Source organism: Electrophorus electricus, chromosome 18, assembly GCF_041902795.1.
Source record: "Electrophorus electricus isolate QZ-2024a chromosome 18, ASM4190279v1, whole genome shotgun sequence".
NCBI lineage: Eukaryota > Metazoa > Chordata > Actinopteri > Gymnotiformes > Gymnotidae > Electrophorus > Electrophorus electricus.
In genome coordinates this window covers 12,811,466-12,830,056 of record NC_137514.1, presented here as the reverse complement: position 1 = coordinate 12,830,056, position 18,591 = coordinate 12,811,466, and the positions used below count along the sequence as shown (strand labels likewise).

At 38.9% G+C, this 18,591-nt stretch overlaps 1 protein-coding gene across 6 annotated transcripts in view; it reads left to right on the top strand.

Moving 5' to 3' along the window:
* The window catches only part of ncam2a (neural cell adhesion molecule 2a), a 196,682-nt gene that overhangs the window by 67,060 nt on the left and 111,031 nt on the right, over positions 1 to 18,591 (top strand). Inside the window, exon 1 of one of the 6 annotated variants that reach the window (XM_035535066.2) lies at positions 14,756 to 14,822. The exons of the other annotated variants lie outside the window; for them this stretch is intronic. Coding sequence (XP_035390959.1) covers positions 14,780 to 14,822 — 43 coding nt within the window. The 5' untranslated portion in view covers positions 14,756 to 14,779. Of the gene's footprint in view, positions 1 to 14,755; positions 14,823 to 18,591 lie in introns of those variants that run through there. 6 annotated transcript variants of the gene reach the window in all.

The following is an 18,591-nucleotide window of genomic DNA, read 5'->3' as shown; positions in this document are numbered from 1 at the left end:
CATGCCTTAGCCGCATTGTTGAGACCTGCACAGGGGTGTGAAAGCACGACAGAGAGAGGAGGTCGGATGCAGTAGTAATAATTTGCAGTAAATTAAGGTGTTATCAGTTTATTCTCATGACTCACCAAGATGCATAACAGTGTTCTCACTCAAGCTGTGTGTGTGTGTGTGTGTGTGTGTGTGTGTGTGTGTGTGTGTGTGTGTGCAGGCGCACACTGGTGTACTGGTGTGTGCTTGTATATATAACATGCCATGATGTGAGCTGAGACGCTACCTCACACACAAAAGAGTAATATCACACAAATGAGTAATATCCATCACAGCGTTCATACCACAGTTCTGTTTTGTTCCTTAGCAATGATGATGCATCTAGGTAATTTTTCCAGTTATACATGCACAACTCACTGCTGAACATTAACGGCAACATGACAACCTGTTTTTCCCCTTAGCTTGAACCAAGGTGCTGCTGTTTTGACAACTGTGAGTGGACCTCACGCTTCGTTGGCTCGCCCGAGCAAACACGATCGTCTTTATAGATTTTCAAATGATATCCCTTTATCAGTGGCAATGTTTCTCCAACAAGTGCACTTCATTCTTACTTTATAATTGAACCTGCATGCTTGGGACATAATCATCCATTAAAACCACGTTCAGCCATCTTTAGCTCATGTCCGGCTACACTGGCAGCATTTCATTTGTGCTCTGTGTTTGCATTTTTATAAAGAGCTTTTAGTGGTGTTCATGAAATATTTAAAACTTGTTTGGTCCCCAGTCAATTTGTCTTAAGTCAGGATGTCAGAAATCAACCTAGAATACTAAAACCGCAGATTCCAGTGTTACAGATCTCCGTAAGTTTGCTGGGCTTCTTTCCAAATCAGTATTTTTTGAGTGAGGGTCAATTGTCAAGATTTTAACGTCCTATTAAAAACAGATAATCTTGATTCCCAGATAAGTATTACTGTTGAACTGGAATCATTCCTACAATTTAAAAGAAGTGGGAATGTGTTTTGTACTCAGCTAGTTGCACTGAGCGAATAAAATTTTACACATTAGGAAAGAGCTACATATAATAAGGAATTAACTTGTTTGTTTGCTATCCAAAGTAAGAGACTGAAATTATGCTGTACAATTATGCTGATTGTACCTGGAAGAAAACATGCTTCTTGAGGAAGACACATCCAGATCATCGGGGCAGTGTGTGGCACCATAACATCTTTGGTCCCATAGCAGTAAACATTTACAAATCAGCATCAGCATTTAAAAAAAAAAAAAAAAAAAAAAAAAAAAAAAAAAAAAAAAATCCAAAATACATTTTTTAATTAATTCACTCAATTATTCAATTTCCACTATGTCTTTTAACATCATTTGAATGATTAACACCAATGATGAAAAGTTTATGGGTAACTGGCTTAAGTGAAGAGATTTACCTGTTCTAAATTCACTTTCCCACCTCCTATTCTATATCTCTTATTCCTTTTTTTTTCGTTTCCAATTTCTACCTGACCTAATTATATACCATTTTTCCACCACAGCTTGCTGCAACCTCCACTCCTCTCATATTCCATGTCTAACTTTCCCCAGTGGGGCAGCGTGCTTATTAATTGGCTGGGAATGGAACCATCTCATGCATCAGTAACAATAACAGTGCTCTGCTACATTAATCCGCTCCCTCGTCCCACTCTCCGTTACAGAATGGGCACGTAAAGAGAGCAGCTTTCTTTAGAGGTGGCTCGCTCCAAAATTAAACCCCTCTTAACAAATGGGGAGATAAACGTCTACTCTTTATGAAGGTTTTCTATTAAAGGTGTTCTTATTGCCGCTGCGGTTCTACCCTCCATTTGACTGCTGTAACAAGTAATTGTTTTTTATCAAATTAGGCGGGATATTCTCCACTCTTTTCCATTATCGCTGTAATTTGAAGCACATTATGCCCACATGGGCGGCAGGAACGCAGTCAGATAAGATTCAAAACAGCATTGACTGACACTCGCATGCAGCTGTTACTGATATCGCGTTTACTCTTTTGCTCCACCACAACACAACGTCGCTGCTCCCAACATCTTTCGCGGTTGCGCGTTAGGATCCCATTCGCCATCAATCACAGTACATCGGGTTCATGGTAATCCGTTGCCTGAGGGCTGAATGATTTACGGTGGGTGTAGAGAGAGTGCAGTTCAGCGACAGCACTCCTCACGGATGCCACCGACACACGGGTATGCCTTCATGGCTAATTGTATTTATGCCGCGACTCTTCAGCTTTGATTGGCAGCGCCGTCAGGCCCATTGTATTTTAAGTCAAAGCGCATTGCTTACCTTTGATTAGGGCTTGTGTTTAGAGCTCCTATGTGGAGGTTTAATCGCTCGTGGAACTGTCTTTGAGGCAAATGATTACGCTCGAGGGCACATGTTTGAGTCTGGGAGAGGTTTGCAAACCACCCCGCCCCTTTTCTACACTTCATCATATTTTTAACTTATCATGCCTCCAGCCACTTTTTAACTTCTCTGTTAAAAGAAATAAACCTTGCTAAATTATCTTACTTAATTTACAGTTCAGTTTAACATTTTAAATAAATAAAATAATATAAAAAAGTTAGGGGCCCACCAAAATGTTTTGGCATAGGAGGCCTTTTTTTAATGTTACTTTAGGGTTAATTACAACTTAAAGAAACAATGGCATAGCAATAATAACAGAAATAGTCAGTTTTGGAAGTCATTGCCTAAACCATGTTGGTAGGACAATATGCAAAGTCACTTACATTTATGAGTAGCAGGCTTAGATCTCATCGTGGTGCTCCAAGGTAAAAAGGAAATAACACTTAAGGTGTAAATGGCCCTGATGCTTTCCTATGCCCTTGAATATACCATGTCTCAAAGTGATGAAAAATTAATGTGTAAAATATGTTTTCACATTTGAATTAAACTTTGGAAGGCACTTTATGAGATATTTCTTGACGGCTCTTCAGACGTGGATTAGTTACAGCTAACGACAAATTTGGCTTAGCCCACAAGGACAAGCTGAAGAACTCTGAATTGGCTATACTTGGATTTATTATTTTTTTGGACTTTTAAGAGGGTGTCTGTGACAGCTGGTCAGACAGACACTACCAGAGGATGGATAGATGGTAGCTACAGTGGGCCAGGACATGTGAAGCGAGAGAGGCTCAGTAATTCATCTGTGGTGGACAAGTCACTGGACCTATTAAAACTTGCCCAGCTTCATAAGACTACCACACTCTCATCAAGGCACACACATACTCACACACCCACCTGCAGACACACACAAATTCATCATTATAACAGGTATCATAAGTAGGCTGGACAGCGTCAGATGATAAACTACTGAGAATGATGGCTGACCTCAAAAACTAAGCTCAAATAAATGGGGTACTTGTTCCTTTTGCCATTGCAACCAGCTCAGAGAGCCCATGAACAAATATCTTTCAGACCAGACCAGCATGCACAAAGACACTAGGGCTGCTCTAGCAGGGTTTTCCTTTGTCGTTACCTGCAGTTTATAAATGTTTAATGTTTGAGCTTATTGCCATGAAAGGAATATAGAGCAGGGATACAGAGCAATTACTTAGGTATGTATTTACTTATTTAAACCAGACAGTAGACAGGCAGACAGATAGAGCTACATAAAGCTACATCTACTTATTTCTGCAATTATCCAGTCATTCAATCATGTGACAGCAGCACGCTGTGTAAAATCATGTAGACACGGTTCAAGAGCTTCAGTTAATGTTCACATCAGACACCAGAATGGGGGAAAAATTTGATCTGACTGTAACCATAGCATAGTTGGTGCCGGGGTGGGGCTGGTTTGACTATTTCATAAATGGCTGATCTGCTGGGATTTTCATGCACAACAGTCCCTAGAGGTCGTTGCATGCAGAATGAAATGGAAAACAAAAAAGCCCACTAGTGAGTGTCAGTCCCATAGGTGGAAACATTTCATTGATGAGAGCACTAAGAGGAGAATGGACAGACTGGATGGAGATACCAGGAAGGTGAGGGCCAGTCAACCACTCTTTCCAAATGCATTGTGCAGAAAAGTATCTCAGAACGTGTGTCAATGTCGAACCCTGAGGCGGATGTGCTACACCAGCAGAAGACCTCATCGGCTTCCAACCCGTCAGCCAAGAACAGGAATCTGAGGCTACAGTGGGCACAAGCTTGCTGAAACTGGACAGATTGGAAAAGCATTGGCTGGTCTGAGAAATCTTAGTTTCTGCTACAACATGCAGTTGAGAAAATTTTGTATAAATGTCATAAATCCACGGACCCAGTCTGATTTGTGTCGACTATGCAGGCTGGTGATGGTGGAGTAACGATGTGAGGAATGCCACAGTCTATCTGAGCAATGCTGATGACCATGCACAACCCAGTATGACCACAGTTTACCCATTATAATGGCAACTTCATGCATACTATTGCACCATGTCACAATGCACAAGTCTTCTCAAACTGTTTCCATGTCCATGACAATAAATTACTTGCATCATGAATGTACAGTTGACATGTCTACAGCACGTGACCATGCCAGCACATGTTTTACTATGGTGTTCCTAATACCATAGTGTGTTTTAGTGGGCTGGTGAGAGTATCCAGTGTGTTGCACAATATAAACAGCATGTTATACACATTAAGTGTCGACACTGTGGTTTGACCTGCATCCAGCAAAGCAATGCGGAAGTTCATTTTATTGCAGTTATTAATGAAGATAACAGGAGGTTTCAATGCATTGGTGCCTTCAGAGAGCTCTGGTCCCCCGGGGCACTCAGTGATAGCTCCTTTCATTTCATTAGAGCCCACATATGGTGCATAGTAGTGCTTTTAACTGGGCCTGCTGATATGCTTTAATTGGAGCCTTTCGTGATTAACTAATTGCAGAGGTCATGAATGCAATTACACGATTTTTATACCCTTAGTTTAGTCTACGTAGTGCATTAATGCCTTAGATATCGCAGAAAGTGACACGCCACTTTATTAGTACTGTAAAACCACAGATGTATTCAAATAACTGTCCTTCTAGCAACAATATGTCTAACAAAATGGGCTTGCACCATGCTCCTATTTGCTCCTATTTGAACAGTGTATGTTTGGGGTTTTAATATGTATTGAACTGTGTGTTTAACACTGTTGTTTCACGTCACGGTACCTCCCTAGTCAGCTAGGAACAGAGATCACAAGCCTCCACACTGTACTGTGCTGTACGTTTGCTCTTCATCAAGAGCATGCTCCAGGTGGACCCCCCCTTCCCCCGCTCACTGCCTCCTCCTCTACGGCTCATTATTGCTGAAGCATGCCGGACATCTGTAGCAGAGCGGCGTGGAACCACTGGGCCGTGACGTGTGTTAAAAAAGCCAAGCCAGTGTAGCCACAGGACTTTACATGTGTGCGAGTGTGTGCAAGTATGTGTGTGTGTGTGTGTGTGTGTGTGTGTGTGTGCACAGTGGAACATGTACCATGCAGCTGCCATGCAGCTGCATAAGAGAGGGGTGTCCAGGTGTCTGCTTTTCTGCAGAGTGGAGAACGTGTGTGCTGTGTGGTAAAGCCATCGTCACTGCCCTGTTTCTGTTCAGGCATCGGTGGGAAAGGACCTGCTTATATAGTCATGCACGTATATGTAGCCACATGAACACAGTGAAGCATGCATGTATGATATACCTATGCAGTATAATAGCAACAAGTCACAAAACATAAACAATATGGGATAATCTTCCATACTATAGATAGTGGTGTTAATATTGGACAAACAAATGCTTGTTCACATTATTATCTAAAGTTTTGCAGCTGTATTTACGATTGTTTAACCATAAGCATAGTTCAATACTTTAATGACAACTTTGCATGTTCTTGGTGATCTCTTAATCAGCTTCATAAGGCAGCCATGATGTCTTAAGGAAATTCTTATATATGCATACAGGGAAACAATTAGGTTCTAAATGAAAACTATTTTTTGAGGGGGGTATTTAAAACCAATTAAAAATTTCAAGTGTATAATTATTTTTGATTTTATATGATTTTTTTTTTTTTTTGAAAATCAACTTTCACTATTAAAAATTGTGAAAAAATAAATTCTAAAAAACAAAACAAAAAAAAAAACAATGCAATAGCTACCAGTTTCATGTGCTGAGCATGATGTGGTGATGCCACTGGGTTCCTTTACCAACCACAACCAAATTGTAGAACAGGCTCCGTGATGGGCATTTTCCATCACTACCAGAACATTGCTTGCTCTTCCCAGAGGTCATCATGTAGGCGCCTCCCTTCATCAGTGTTTTGTTGAATGAAGCCCACGACACCTCAGTGACAATGAGGTCTGGCGTCAAAGCATCACCCTTCTCCACGCTCACCTTAAACCAAGCCTCACCTCTTAGGTACTATGCCACGAGCAAACACAACTGTAAAATCCATAAAAATTCAGGTTTTGCTACTTTACCATCAGAAGAATAATAATATCAAGATAGTTTTAATAATTGATATTTTACAATTAATAAAACAATAGTTTAAAATGTCCTTATAATCATATATGCCCCTTGCACATTTCTTTGACAGAATCTTCAATTCATTGAGTCTTAAATGGACTTTAATTACAGAATAAAAAAAAAAAAAAAGTATCACACATGGTAATAATAGAAAAAGTGGGTGATGTACAGATGATGTACGTATCTCAAAAAATACATAGCATGGCATTTTACATTATTGTTACATTTTATTATAGAGGTATTCTCTAAAACTGACCACCTTACAGCCGAAGCACAAAAGCAGATTAGTGGGTCTGAGTACAAGATGGATCGCGACCTGCCTCTGCTGTCAGCAGAATGATGACTTCACTCTCACTCTTCCGTCTCAGTGCATCCTGCATCATTTACAACCCTGCTTTCTTATCTGAACCCTAGTGCTCGGGAATGCCTTTGTTTTGTTTTTTTTGAGTGGTTCCAAAAAAAAAAAATACAGAACTAATGAGTAGGACGAATAAGATAAATCTCGCCGGTTTTCTAGCAATTGTCTGATGGAGGAGGAAAGAGAGAAAAAGAAGTTGTTTTTTTCCAATCTACAGTGCAAGTGTTTTGGTTGGTGGCCATGGGAAACACTAGAACCGGTGTTAATCACACTATGTGAGAAGTTAGGGGAAGATAAGAGAACCTTAGATCCATGAAGGCTTAACGGGAGAGAAATCCAACAAAACAGCCCCAATATCTTTAATTATCAAACCAGTCATTAGGCTGCATAATGGCCTGAATTAAGCTCCTGAACCAGAGCAATTGCATGTCTCTCACAAGCCCTAGCTCCGAGGTTAATTACTTTTTGTCTAGGTTTATTCCATTATCCTTAATGGCTTTATAATTGCAATTGAAAAGGGTTAAAACCTGACACGCGCTCTCACAAATCCATGCAAATGTAACTGCAAGGCTTCTCACATGCTGTAGTGTTGTGAGTGGTCATTTAATGGTCACCTCACCTGCTCGTAGTTGACCCATACTGCTGTTAAACTTCTAGTGCTTTGTGTGCTTTCTTTGCGTGTGTCTGTGTATGTTTTGTTTCTGTCATGTGACCCCTGTGCAGAACCTGCTGAAAGATGTTCCAGCATGGAACATCTCCTTTTATTTTCTCTTATCTTATATAGTGACTGCAATGAATGTCCTGGGGGGGGACGACCTTTAAAACTTTAAGTAAAGGAACAAGTGAACTGTTCTATAGTAAAGGCAAAGCATCTGTGAAAAGGGGCATATGGATTCATGGGTGAAGCGATTCCTGATCAGTGCAATACATGAATAATGCCAGAATGTAAATAATGCGCTAGGCACGGAAGCAGGAGATATGATATACTGTTTCTACACTGAAGTTTGTCCTTGAGGACAGATTTATCAGCTTATTTATCGAGTCATGACTCTCTGTTTAATTTTTCACCTCATTATGTAGCATCTTTCAGGAGGGCAAAGACACACACACACACACACACACACACATGCTTGCACACACACACACACACACACACACACACACACACACACACAAACACACAAAGACTGAACAAGCTCTCCTGCAGTTTTTTTTCTTTTCTTTTTTCCTATCTGCCATGCTCAAAAGAGACCATTGACAGCAAGGCAGAGAATCTATTTCTAGCTGCATGGGTTCTTATGCAGCCATTATCCCACTACAAAAAAAAGAGCTTTTGTTCTCTGTATGCACACAGTGAAAACCAATAAATGATTTTACTCAAACAACCTGTAGAAAATGCAAACCTTGGCTGATCTGCGTTATTCAAGCAAAGTGTAAACAGAACTTCCCACTTAACTATGACATCAAAAATTATACTTAATTGCAAATTGACTTTTGATACTAATTCAAAAAAAAAGAAAGAAAGAAAAAAAAATGAACAAATGAATCAATAAGTCATTGCATAGATGAGCAAACCACTGATTGCAGAGGATGAGAATCAGAAATAGCTTGTTCGGGTTTGACTTTAACAATGGGAGAGGTACACATTTTCTTGCAGACCGTGTTCTGAACCTCTCTGCTCCCATTCATGTGTGGCATGACTTCTGCTGCTGTCAGAATGGCAATAACGAGTTGCGGTGTTGCTTGGCAATGTGGTTAGTTCTCACATTCAGTAACCAGTGCCCTTATTAAAAGCACACTCTGAAATATCCCATTTAAGCATGTATCAAATAATTGTAGTTCTTGATATTTTGTTGACTAACATTTAATATTTTAATGTTGAGAGGTGAGATCAATCTGTCATTGTAAATGCTATCTCCTCCATTATTTAGAATGTTGGAATCTCATGCTGCGAGACCAAAAATATAAGAAAAACATTTTATCTCTAACACTCCTTCTGAATGGAGGCCAATATCAAGTACACTTTCAGAAATAGATCTTTCATTGTAAGTCTTTGATATAGAGCTTCATAGTTTGTTTTGGATCATTGGATGCTTGCATGAAACCATGATGCATGATGTTTGCATGGGAGAGGTAAGGGCCTGATTTAACAAATAAGCCTTAAAAAGCAATGCATTATTTTTTATAAACACAAATTATGGTAGAAAGATATTTGTTTTTGGGACAATCACCCACAAGCACCTGCTGACAGGAAATACCTTAGCATAATTATGATTCTGTTTCCAGAGGTTTCTTTCTCTCCTTGTCTCGTTTTGCTGTGCCTTTCTTTATAAAGCTAAACTAATTTATGAAATATGATAATATTGTTGCAGACACCCGAAGTAAAATGCAATGTTTTGTTTTTGTTTTGTTTTGTTTTTTGTTGGAAAGGCTCAACTTTACCATTACAGAATTTTTAGAGAAAACGTTTAGCAACTTTTGCAGGTTTGGTATGCAAGCTTGTGCCTGAAATTTGAATATCATAGCTTCTGTCATCTAGCTCAGTAATTCTCAGCTGTATGTAGATAAATCTTAGTACATAACTGACAGCAGAATACAAGTTAAACTACTTTTTATAATGTAAAAAAATCCCATATGATGTTATCAAAAATATTTATTTCATCATTTAAAATAATTAGATCCACGGTCCAGGGTGGAGGTCAAATAGACAGATAGAAACATTCTAGCACAGTCCAAATTCTTCGAAGCAAGCAAGCTTACAGAATCAAAATTAGAAAAGATTAGCAGCATGGAACAGCAGATACAAAAAGGGGATCTCAGCACTGTCTACTGCGTATTTAAACAATGAGCACTCAGATCTCTGTGATCTTTTTAAACCATTAATTACAACTTTTTCGTCTTCTTCGATTTCTCCCAAAAGTGTCACGTGTAACAATTACACAACAGATTCAGTGTGGTTTAAATGCCCTGCTCTATAATATGGCTCATTGAGAGTGCATTGTTTTTGGGAAATCCAGCCTTGTTCAGTAGCTTAAAAATTAAGTCATAGCTTCCATATGGGAACAGCTCCAATCAAACATTTGCACAATCTCCTAATCAGTTTACAGTAAACATGTTGTAGTACCATGCTAATTGACTGCCTGGGGAGATGGTTCTACCTCAGTACCAATAAACTGTTACTAGCTAACATAATTTGTATCCATACAATTAATAAATGCTTTAGATTTTCTCTTTTCGTTTCACCTACCTATAAAAATGTTGCAGCTACTTTGTGGTATTATATGCAACATATAAGCCACTATACGTGTATGAAATTGAGTTGCCCTGGATGCTTAATCTAATCAATCTAGTAAACAAAAGGCTTTGCTGTTATAAATATCAGCCCTTCTTAATTTATTTTGCATTTTCATCCCTGCAGTGTCACTCTCTCATGAAAGCTGGTAATATAAGCTCCCATGTAATCATATATATATATATATATATATATATATATATATATATATATATATATATATATATATATATATATATATATATATATATATATATATATATATATATATATATATATATATATATATATATATATATATGTGTGTGTGTGTGGCAATGTGGAATTAGTTATATATGAGCTATTCACATACTTCTGAAAGTAAATTGATTTCAAGGGAAAATGTCATTAAAATTGCTTTGCTTTGGTTCCTTAGTGTTGGGTCATGGGGGTGGGGGGTGGGGTTGCTGTTTGTTTCATTTGTAGCTCTGATTTCTGATATGACCAGATGCCAGATCCGAGCATACAAAAACAAGCTAATTAGCATCGAATGAGCATCTCAAAGGCATTAGCATATAGTTTCACCTCGTGTTAGCAAATAATTGAAACATTCTCTGTGTGAGAACATAGGGCTTTGTAGCATTACACAAAGAGGGAATTGTGATTGCCTTTTTCTAAGTGAGATATATGCTTTGTTGGTATGTGGGTGCGTATTATTTATTTTTATTAAAAAAAATCTAATTTGCTGTGACATGCAGTGAATTCTTGGTTAATTCAGAATATTTGGGTAACTGTTTAAAAAAAAACATAATCTGTTTTTTACCTATTCATAACAAAAGGAACATAAACAGCACTTGATAACATTAAGAAGACAGTTTTAACCTGTAAAACTGGGAGGGGGGATTGTTGCATTAGGGTTTGTTGTAGTGCACAAATCCATGCACAGAACAAGTAGCTGTTTAAAACTCGTGTGATAACGGTTGTGATTCGGTCTTTGGAATTACATTCTTAATCAAGCTGAATGCTTAAGGTAATCTTGCTAGCACACTGGGGGAAAATGGATTTGGATTTTAGGACTTTACTTTGTGTGTGTGAAGATCATTGCCTTTATTGTGGTGAAGTAGAGAAATGGACAGGCTAACTCACCGTGAGAGTCATTTTGTTCTCAAAACTCCCTGCTGGAGGAAAGCCAATAAGAGTTCATACTTGGCCCAATTGGTCTGAACAATACTCCCAAAGCCCCTGCTTTGTCTGAAACAGCCTTTCTTTCTCTCCCTCTTTGTGGTGAAATACCCATAATGAAGTCCTACTGTTTCAGCAGGACCAGGTGTGGTAGACATCTGGATGAATGCCAGACAAAAAGGTGAGCAATGTCAACATGAACTCCTTTGTATCTCCACATAGTTTCACCCCATTCATGATGTGTTCTCAGGGAGCAGAACCTGTACCTGTTATCCTAGCTGGTAAAACTTGAAGCAGTGTTTTCAGAATTGCAGACAAGGCAAGGCTAGTATATTTGTATAGCACATTTCATACATACAAGTTACAAGTAATTCCATGTGAGCAAGAGAACATGGACCTGACAACAATGCTAAAATAGTAAGGCATTCTGCCATCCCAGTGTACCAAAGGGAAAATGACAGGAATACCCTGCAAGTTTATATTGGACTCCTTACAGCAATCCAGGGAGGTTCCTCTAATTTATGCTTTGAAATGTAAGGGCAAAAGCACAGAAAGCAGTACAATAATCACAAATATATTATAAGATTATAAATCAAGTGCTCTATTTATTTGTTTGTTTGTTTTTTTTGGGGGGGGTTGTGAAGTGTTTGTGTTAGGTCTCAAGATAAAATTGAATTAATAGCCCAACTTTGTGAATATTACATTGACATATTCGTGGTGCATTAGATTTTTTAAAAGCAATTATGGAATTATTCCCTTTGGAAGGTCATTTTTGTGTTGTATGTAATTGTAGCCTGGCTGTAAAAAGTTAACTACCATGAATGCTCAAATGCTGAATGTGAAGTGTTTTTTGAGGTTTAACCTGGAATATTAGTTTAGCCCTTTATGAATGGCTAGAATTTAGTCCTTTTGGGAGTTGATTTCAGCTGTGGATGGCATAGTATCTGAAAGCCACCTCACCATGTTTGGTTCTAATTCAAGGCTCTGCTATTTGAAGAGTTCCCAATGATCCAATGGCCTACATGGTTACTTTTCTTCAAGCACACTGGAAATTTATTTAGTGATTTATGAACAATTAACGCTTTTAAATCAATTATGTAGCTAACTGGAAGTCAGTGCAAAGATCTGAGAGTTACAGGCCTCAGTTCTTTTTGTCACAGTTAGCAATCCAGTAGCAACATTTTAAATGAGCTTGTGATAAAGGCCGAAGTCAAACTGGAGATGTCAGTGGAGTTGTTGTAATCATTGGATACAATGACAGATGTCTAAGGTGGTTGGAAGAAACCATATGGAAGGACTACTGTTGACCCTGAGGATAATATGACTGCATACATCTGTGTGTGGTTTATATGTGCAAAGCATGTTGTTTCAGTTCATGCAGTATGCTCCCACTACATAATCCTGTAATGGCATGGGATGAAAAACACAGTCCCAAACAAGATTACTGTCTAGAATATAGAAATAGCACAATCAGCACATTTCTTTATTTCTAAATGAAGTAACAGTGCTTTGGGGATTGTTACAGTTAAAACACCATGCCCAGATAGTTCTGTGCTTTTGTACCATGACACAGTCTGTAGGTTGGAGTCACAGTATGTGAAGCTGTCATTTTGGAGTTATTAGTAAAGATCGTTCACACAGAAGTTTTCTGCCCAACATTCAGATTATGACATTATTTTAATCGGCATGGTGTTTAACAGATATGTTGCTATGGTAACAAACTGCCTTGCCAAACTCTCATTTACATCCATTGTTGCCTCCATTTCTGTGACTACAACAAGTATGCTAATGGTGTTTTTCTAAATTGACAAGGCTATTAAATGCATTTTTTTTTCTAAATAGGAGGTACATACACTATACATGCTATCATTGCATTTCCTTTGCTATTTCCTTCATGATTCGTCTGAGCTATCCCTGAGTGAGTGATTTATTTTTACAGCAGTCACTCCAAGCTATCAAGATGCCAAATCCAATCAACTCACTCTTAGTTTTAGGGCAATTTCTTCACATAGTGGTTCGAACAACTTGAACATCTAATCTGTCTTTAATTGCATCTTGCAACAGTGTTTCTTTGGCAACATTGCTTCAAGTTTGATCTTGCTTGTTCTTTGAGGAGCCCAGGTTGATGAATGCAAAAGTCACACTTTTTAGGCAAATCTAACTAGTATTTACATTTCAGTAAGGATAGATCATGAAGTTAGGGTTATTTCAGCAGCTGTTAAGTTAGTTATCTTCCAAAGCTATCCTTGTACACTTTGACTTTAGACCATCATTAAAACGAGACATTCCCACTAGCATGCAAAAAAACAACCAAACAAAAAAAAAACCCAGATATTTATCACATGAGTGATGAGACACATCCCATTTGATTTTCAGAATTCCACAAATAGTGCTAATTCAGGTCTAATTTTTACTTACATAATGCATCTACACAGTAAATGTTCCGGTTCCTGTAAAAAGGATACAGAAAATTCAGATCTTAAATGTTGTTACACCTTTGTCATGCTATGTGCTAAAACAGGTGAAAGCATACACTGGCAGCATTCTTCCATTTCAGAGGGAATCCCAGGTAGTCTTTCTGCATTAATTTGTCCTGCTGTTTCTCTTCAGAAGTATTTATTTCTTATTTTGTCCCAGTCCAAAACTCCTTTGTCTCAACTAGATGAGTCTGTTACTTTTATTTAGGCAGATACAACAGCAAATTTATGACACATGTTGCAATGAGATGCTCTCCTCCACTGGTCTTGGCAGTGAGTGCCTGCACCATTTTCTGTAAATCTGTTGTTAAATGTTTAGTTTTGAAATTCATGCAAGTTTGGATGAAGAAATGAGGAAACAAAGCAGAGAACTTGAACTCTCTCAAATCTTTTTTTCCCCAAAGTTTCCATAGATTTGGGAATTTGCCATTTGGGCAGCCCAGTTGAGTCACACTCTCTGGACATGTTGGCTGAAGGCAGCATGATAAGGCTGGAGGCCCATTTTGGGCTGTCTTCTCTCCCTGCCCTCCACACTGTTGGTATTAGTTTGGGACACAGTCTTTTCCACGCAAGAGGAGACAATGTATCGCTAAGCCCAGCTCTGTCTGCAAAAACTCAGGGAAGTGGAACATAAAAGCCCCTCAGAACTAATGGCTATAATTCCCTTTGATTTCCCATCAGACTTTTAGACCAGAGAGCACAGAGCTGAGAGGTAGAGGCAATGGGAATGAGGAGAGAAAAAGAGAAAATACAGTAGGGATGTTGAGCAGAAAAGGAAAAGAGGGTGGTGAGATATATAGGAAATTGTGGAACCAAACCAAATGAGTGTGTGAGGGATAGAAAGTGTTTGGAGAAGATAGAAGAAGAAGAAGAGGAATAGTCGTTTAAATTAGGGGTGGGCCTAAACTGCACCAAGACTCCGGGCTCAGTCAGAGAACAGATGTTGCACTATGACATGTTTACATAATGTTGTGAAATCAGACCAAGCATGTGACATCAGATGGGTGAGGCAGTTTCAGGGTATGTTTTGCAGTCTAGTCCTGGTGAGTAAAATTATAGTTATACTTTACATTGGCTTTGCTCAAAGTTCACGTCGTAATGCTAATTTGGTATTATGAAGGACCCTGGCGCAACAGCCTTATAGTTAAAGCCTAGGCACACGATGGTTAAAAGATGAGTGTAGTCAAACTGCGTCGTGCTGCATTGTAAAGCATCTTGTAGATTTTCATGATGAGACTATGAAGTGAAATGAGAACAATAGCTCATTCTTTGACTATTGATGGTACGTGAGTTTGCACTTTGAAGCTGGGCAGTGTGCTTGAAGGCTTCTCAGAGGCTGTCCAGTGCTAACTTGACAGTTGTTAGAGTTTTAATTGTTTTTAGGAGGTATGGAAGAAATTAAAAGACTGGTCTGTCACTGTGTTGAGGCAATGTATCAGTGCATATTAAACATAGTATACACTATTCCTACATCTTTAAAAATGTCTGTCAGTTTAGTGAACAAATAGTTCTTGGTGAATTACAGCAGAATACAGTAAACTCCTGGGCTGCACTAAATAAAAAATTGTGAAGGCAAGAAGCCAAACCAAGGCAAAAAGCAGTAACTGAGGTGTTTTGCTTCAGTTTCATTTTGCTATGGATTGCAGTTCTACTCTTGGGAGTTGTTCCAGAATGGCTTATGATTGAAAACAAAATGTTGTGTTTAGTCTCAGTAGCACACTTTTAAAAATCGCTCCTGCCAGCACACATGCTGCCTCTGCCCAAGAACCCATTGGCAGTACATAGAGCTCTAGGCCAAATGTTCTGGAGCTGATCACATTCTACATGTTATTGTCTCAGATTGTGGAAGGGTAATTTCAGAAGAGCTCCAGGTTCAGAGTAACAGTGAGAGCAATGATGAGAATTTTTAGAAAAAAAAAGTCAATCTCATCACTTCTAAGCCATGATTATAGTACAAGAGGTAATCCAATCAGCGGTAATCATCACCCGCTGTTAAGACCTCATTAAGACATAAGAGATAAATAGCTTGGATTACTCAATTCCTGACAGGTACAAGTCATATAGCAATAATAATTCTGCCAAAATTCTACACATTCCTGCCATCCATCATGGTAGATGGTTTACCAAACATTTACAGTGTTCAGCTGCTACTTAACACCTCCATCTACCAATAATATGGATTTGCTCATCATCTTAAAAGCTTTTAACTTATGAAGTCTTACTTATCGTTATCTCACCAGCTTTGCCCCTTACAAATGCATCTGAACAATATCAAGCATTTCTCAGGCCAAGAGGTAGGAGATACACACACTCCCTAACTGGTTATGGCGCATCTGGTCTTCTCCACACACTTGCTGTAAAGGTGAATTGGTGCAGCGGGTTGTGTTTTTTTTCAGGCTGTCAAAGGCATGGATTCTGATCACATGTTCTCATTACAGGGACCCATGATTATAATCTCATGTGTGTTGGTTTTTTTAGCCACGCTTTGGGGAGGCTTGCTGCTCCGGGTAGAGAGGCATCCCCCAAGATTCATGCTTTCTTTGTGAAGCCTGCTCATTACTTTACTTTCATCTGATGGGAAATAACCACATCATCCCTCCTTTGTTATTGTGTGCTTAAAAATACAGTCTGCAATTGGAGACCAAAGACAGTCACTACTAAAAGTTAAGACTGAAAAGGTTTTTAGAATCTCTGCATGGTGATGTTCGGGGTATGAGTAATTTAGAGATATGCATTCATTATAACAGCAAATAAGACTATTAAACAGATTATGATTGATGTTCTTTGATCCCCCCCCCCCCCATATTTATCATGAATCACTCTGTCTGACTGTGATAAGATTCAGGTTTCATGCTGGTCTGACGGACTGTGATAAGATTCAGGTTTTATCCTAAATTTATTGGAACGTTACATGGCTGAATACATTGCTTAGCAAACTTAGAAAGTAATTCAAAAAGGAGATGAGTTGTCAAGTGCTAGGAGGTGAGGTAAAGTATGGCTTTAATGATTTTTTGTGCTCTTTTTGATTTGTATGTTTGAAGTTCAATAATCAGCCATGCACTTCAGATTTAGATATATAATCTTGGACTATGGAGCCTTTAGTCTGGAATCTTTTGGAATGTTTTGTACTAGGAGAGGAAAGGTTAATGCGTTCCTTTTGTGGGACTGGCAAATTGCTAAAATACTTGGAGAATTGCAATATGTGCAAGAATATATCTGAGGGCTCTAAAGCTGCGCTTAATGATGCGACCGCTCCATATGGTGGTATTCGCCAGGCTGAAATTTAATTCCTTCCTTAAAGATGGCAACATTTTCTGTGGATAGTTGCCATTGGCTAGGCACCATAAGCCGCACCATAGCAACAAAAATGCATTTCCGCTCAGCAGGGGAAGAGTTATCTCAAGGGGAAAGAATATGCCCCCTCCCCCCAAGATCCCTTCCCATTTCCAAGCAACAAGGTCAGTCATCTGACACCACTGTCATCAAATGTCTCTAAGGGGAGAATGTGAAATCTTTCACTGGTTTTTGGCAGCATTATATGTGGCAGTCAGTGAAACTTCACTTCCAGTCTGTTCTGTTCTAGGCTAGGCGTAAAAGCATATGATATACAGTGTGAATAACTTGGCATCCTGCCCTATAAATAAGACTTTGTATTCCTGAATGATCAGAGTTTAAAACCAAGATATATGTACGTCTCCCTTTTGTGTTTAATTCTCCAAATTGATTTAAAAGCAGCAGTGCCCTCAGGCATCAACTTTAGGACCAGGTAAAGTTATTCCCCACTCGCCGGGGAGCTTGAGGGTCCTGCATGGGATCTTCCCAGGACTGTTCCCAGGACTGCACTCTTATGGAAAGAGATCTTGGAAGTCGATCCTGTCTCCTAGTTTTGTGGTTCACAGCTCCTAGTGCTCCAGTTACTACTGGAACCACTGTTGCGTTCACCTTCATCTTTTTCTGCTCTTCTCTTAGCCCGTGGTATTTCTTGATGTATTGTACATGCTATACATGCTGCACATGCGAATAGCTAGTACCAATGTCATAAATGAAAATCTATTCACAAGGGCTCAAATGGTTAGAATTACACCACAGGTCAAAATTAGATCTGCAGAATTGTCATATAAAGATTGAAGCAACTTAAAAGCCTATGGCAGCTTTACTGCAGTGATTACACACAGCAGGGTTTTATGATTGCCTTTATGATTGGCTCACCAAATGAGCAAGACCCAAGGCCTTATTCTATGTTTGTGTTCATATTCAGTATATGATCAGGAGGTCATTCAGAAAGGTCTGTAAGTGATTGGCAAGTTTATCAAGACAAGTCAGTTGTAAGATAACAAATGCCACTGAGGGAAAAGAAAAGGTAACCAAAAATAGGCCAATAGAAACCAAACACTGATATAAGACCATAACAATTCTTCTTCAACTCCATTACAGGATTAGAAAGTGAAAAGGTTAAAAAATGGGTTAAGGGTATCCATATTAAGTTTAACTACGTCTACTTTACTTGTTAACAGTTTTTTTTTTTTTTTTTTGCTATATTGGTGATTAATCTGCAGATTAATCTGCCCATGATGACATACATATTACTAGGTTTTTGATTTTTGTTTTTTGGGAGGTTTGTGAGGTATCACAAAAACACATAACAGTAAACTGTAGGGGGTATAATAATGAGATCTATGGCAGGAAGAATTCTGAGAGCCAAATTCTTGCTCCTGCCATTGCCCCCAGACGCTCCCCTCCCCTGTTCCAATGGACCATCTCTTTTTCTACTGCCTATTCGCTTGCAGATGCTCAGTTCGTTTCCCTGGGTAG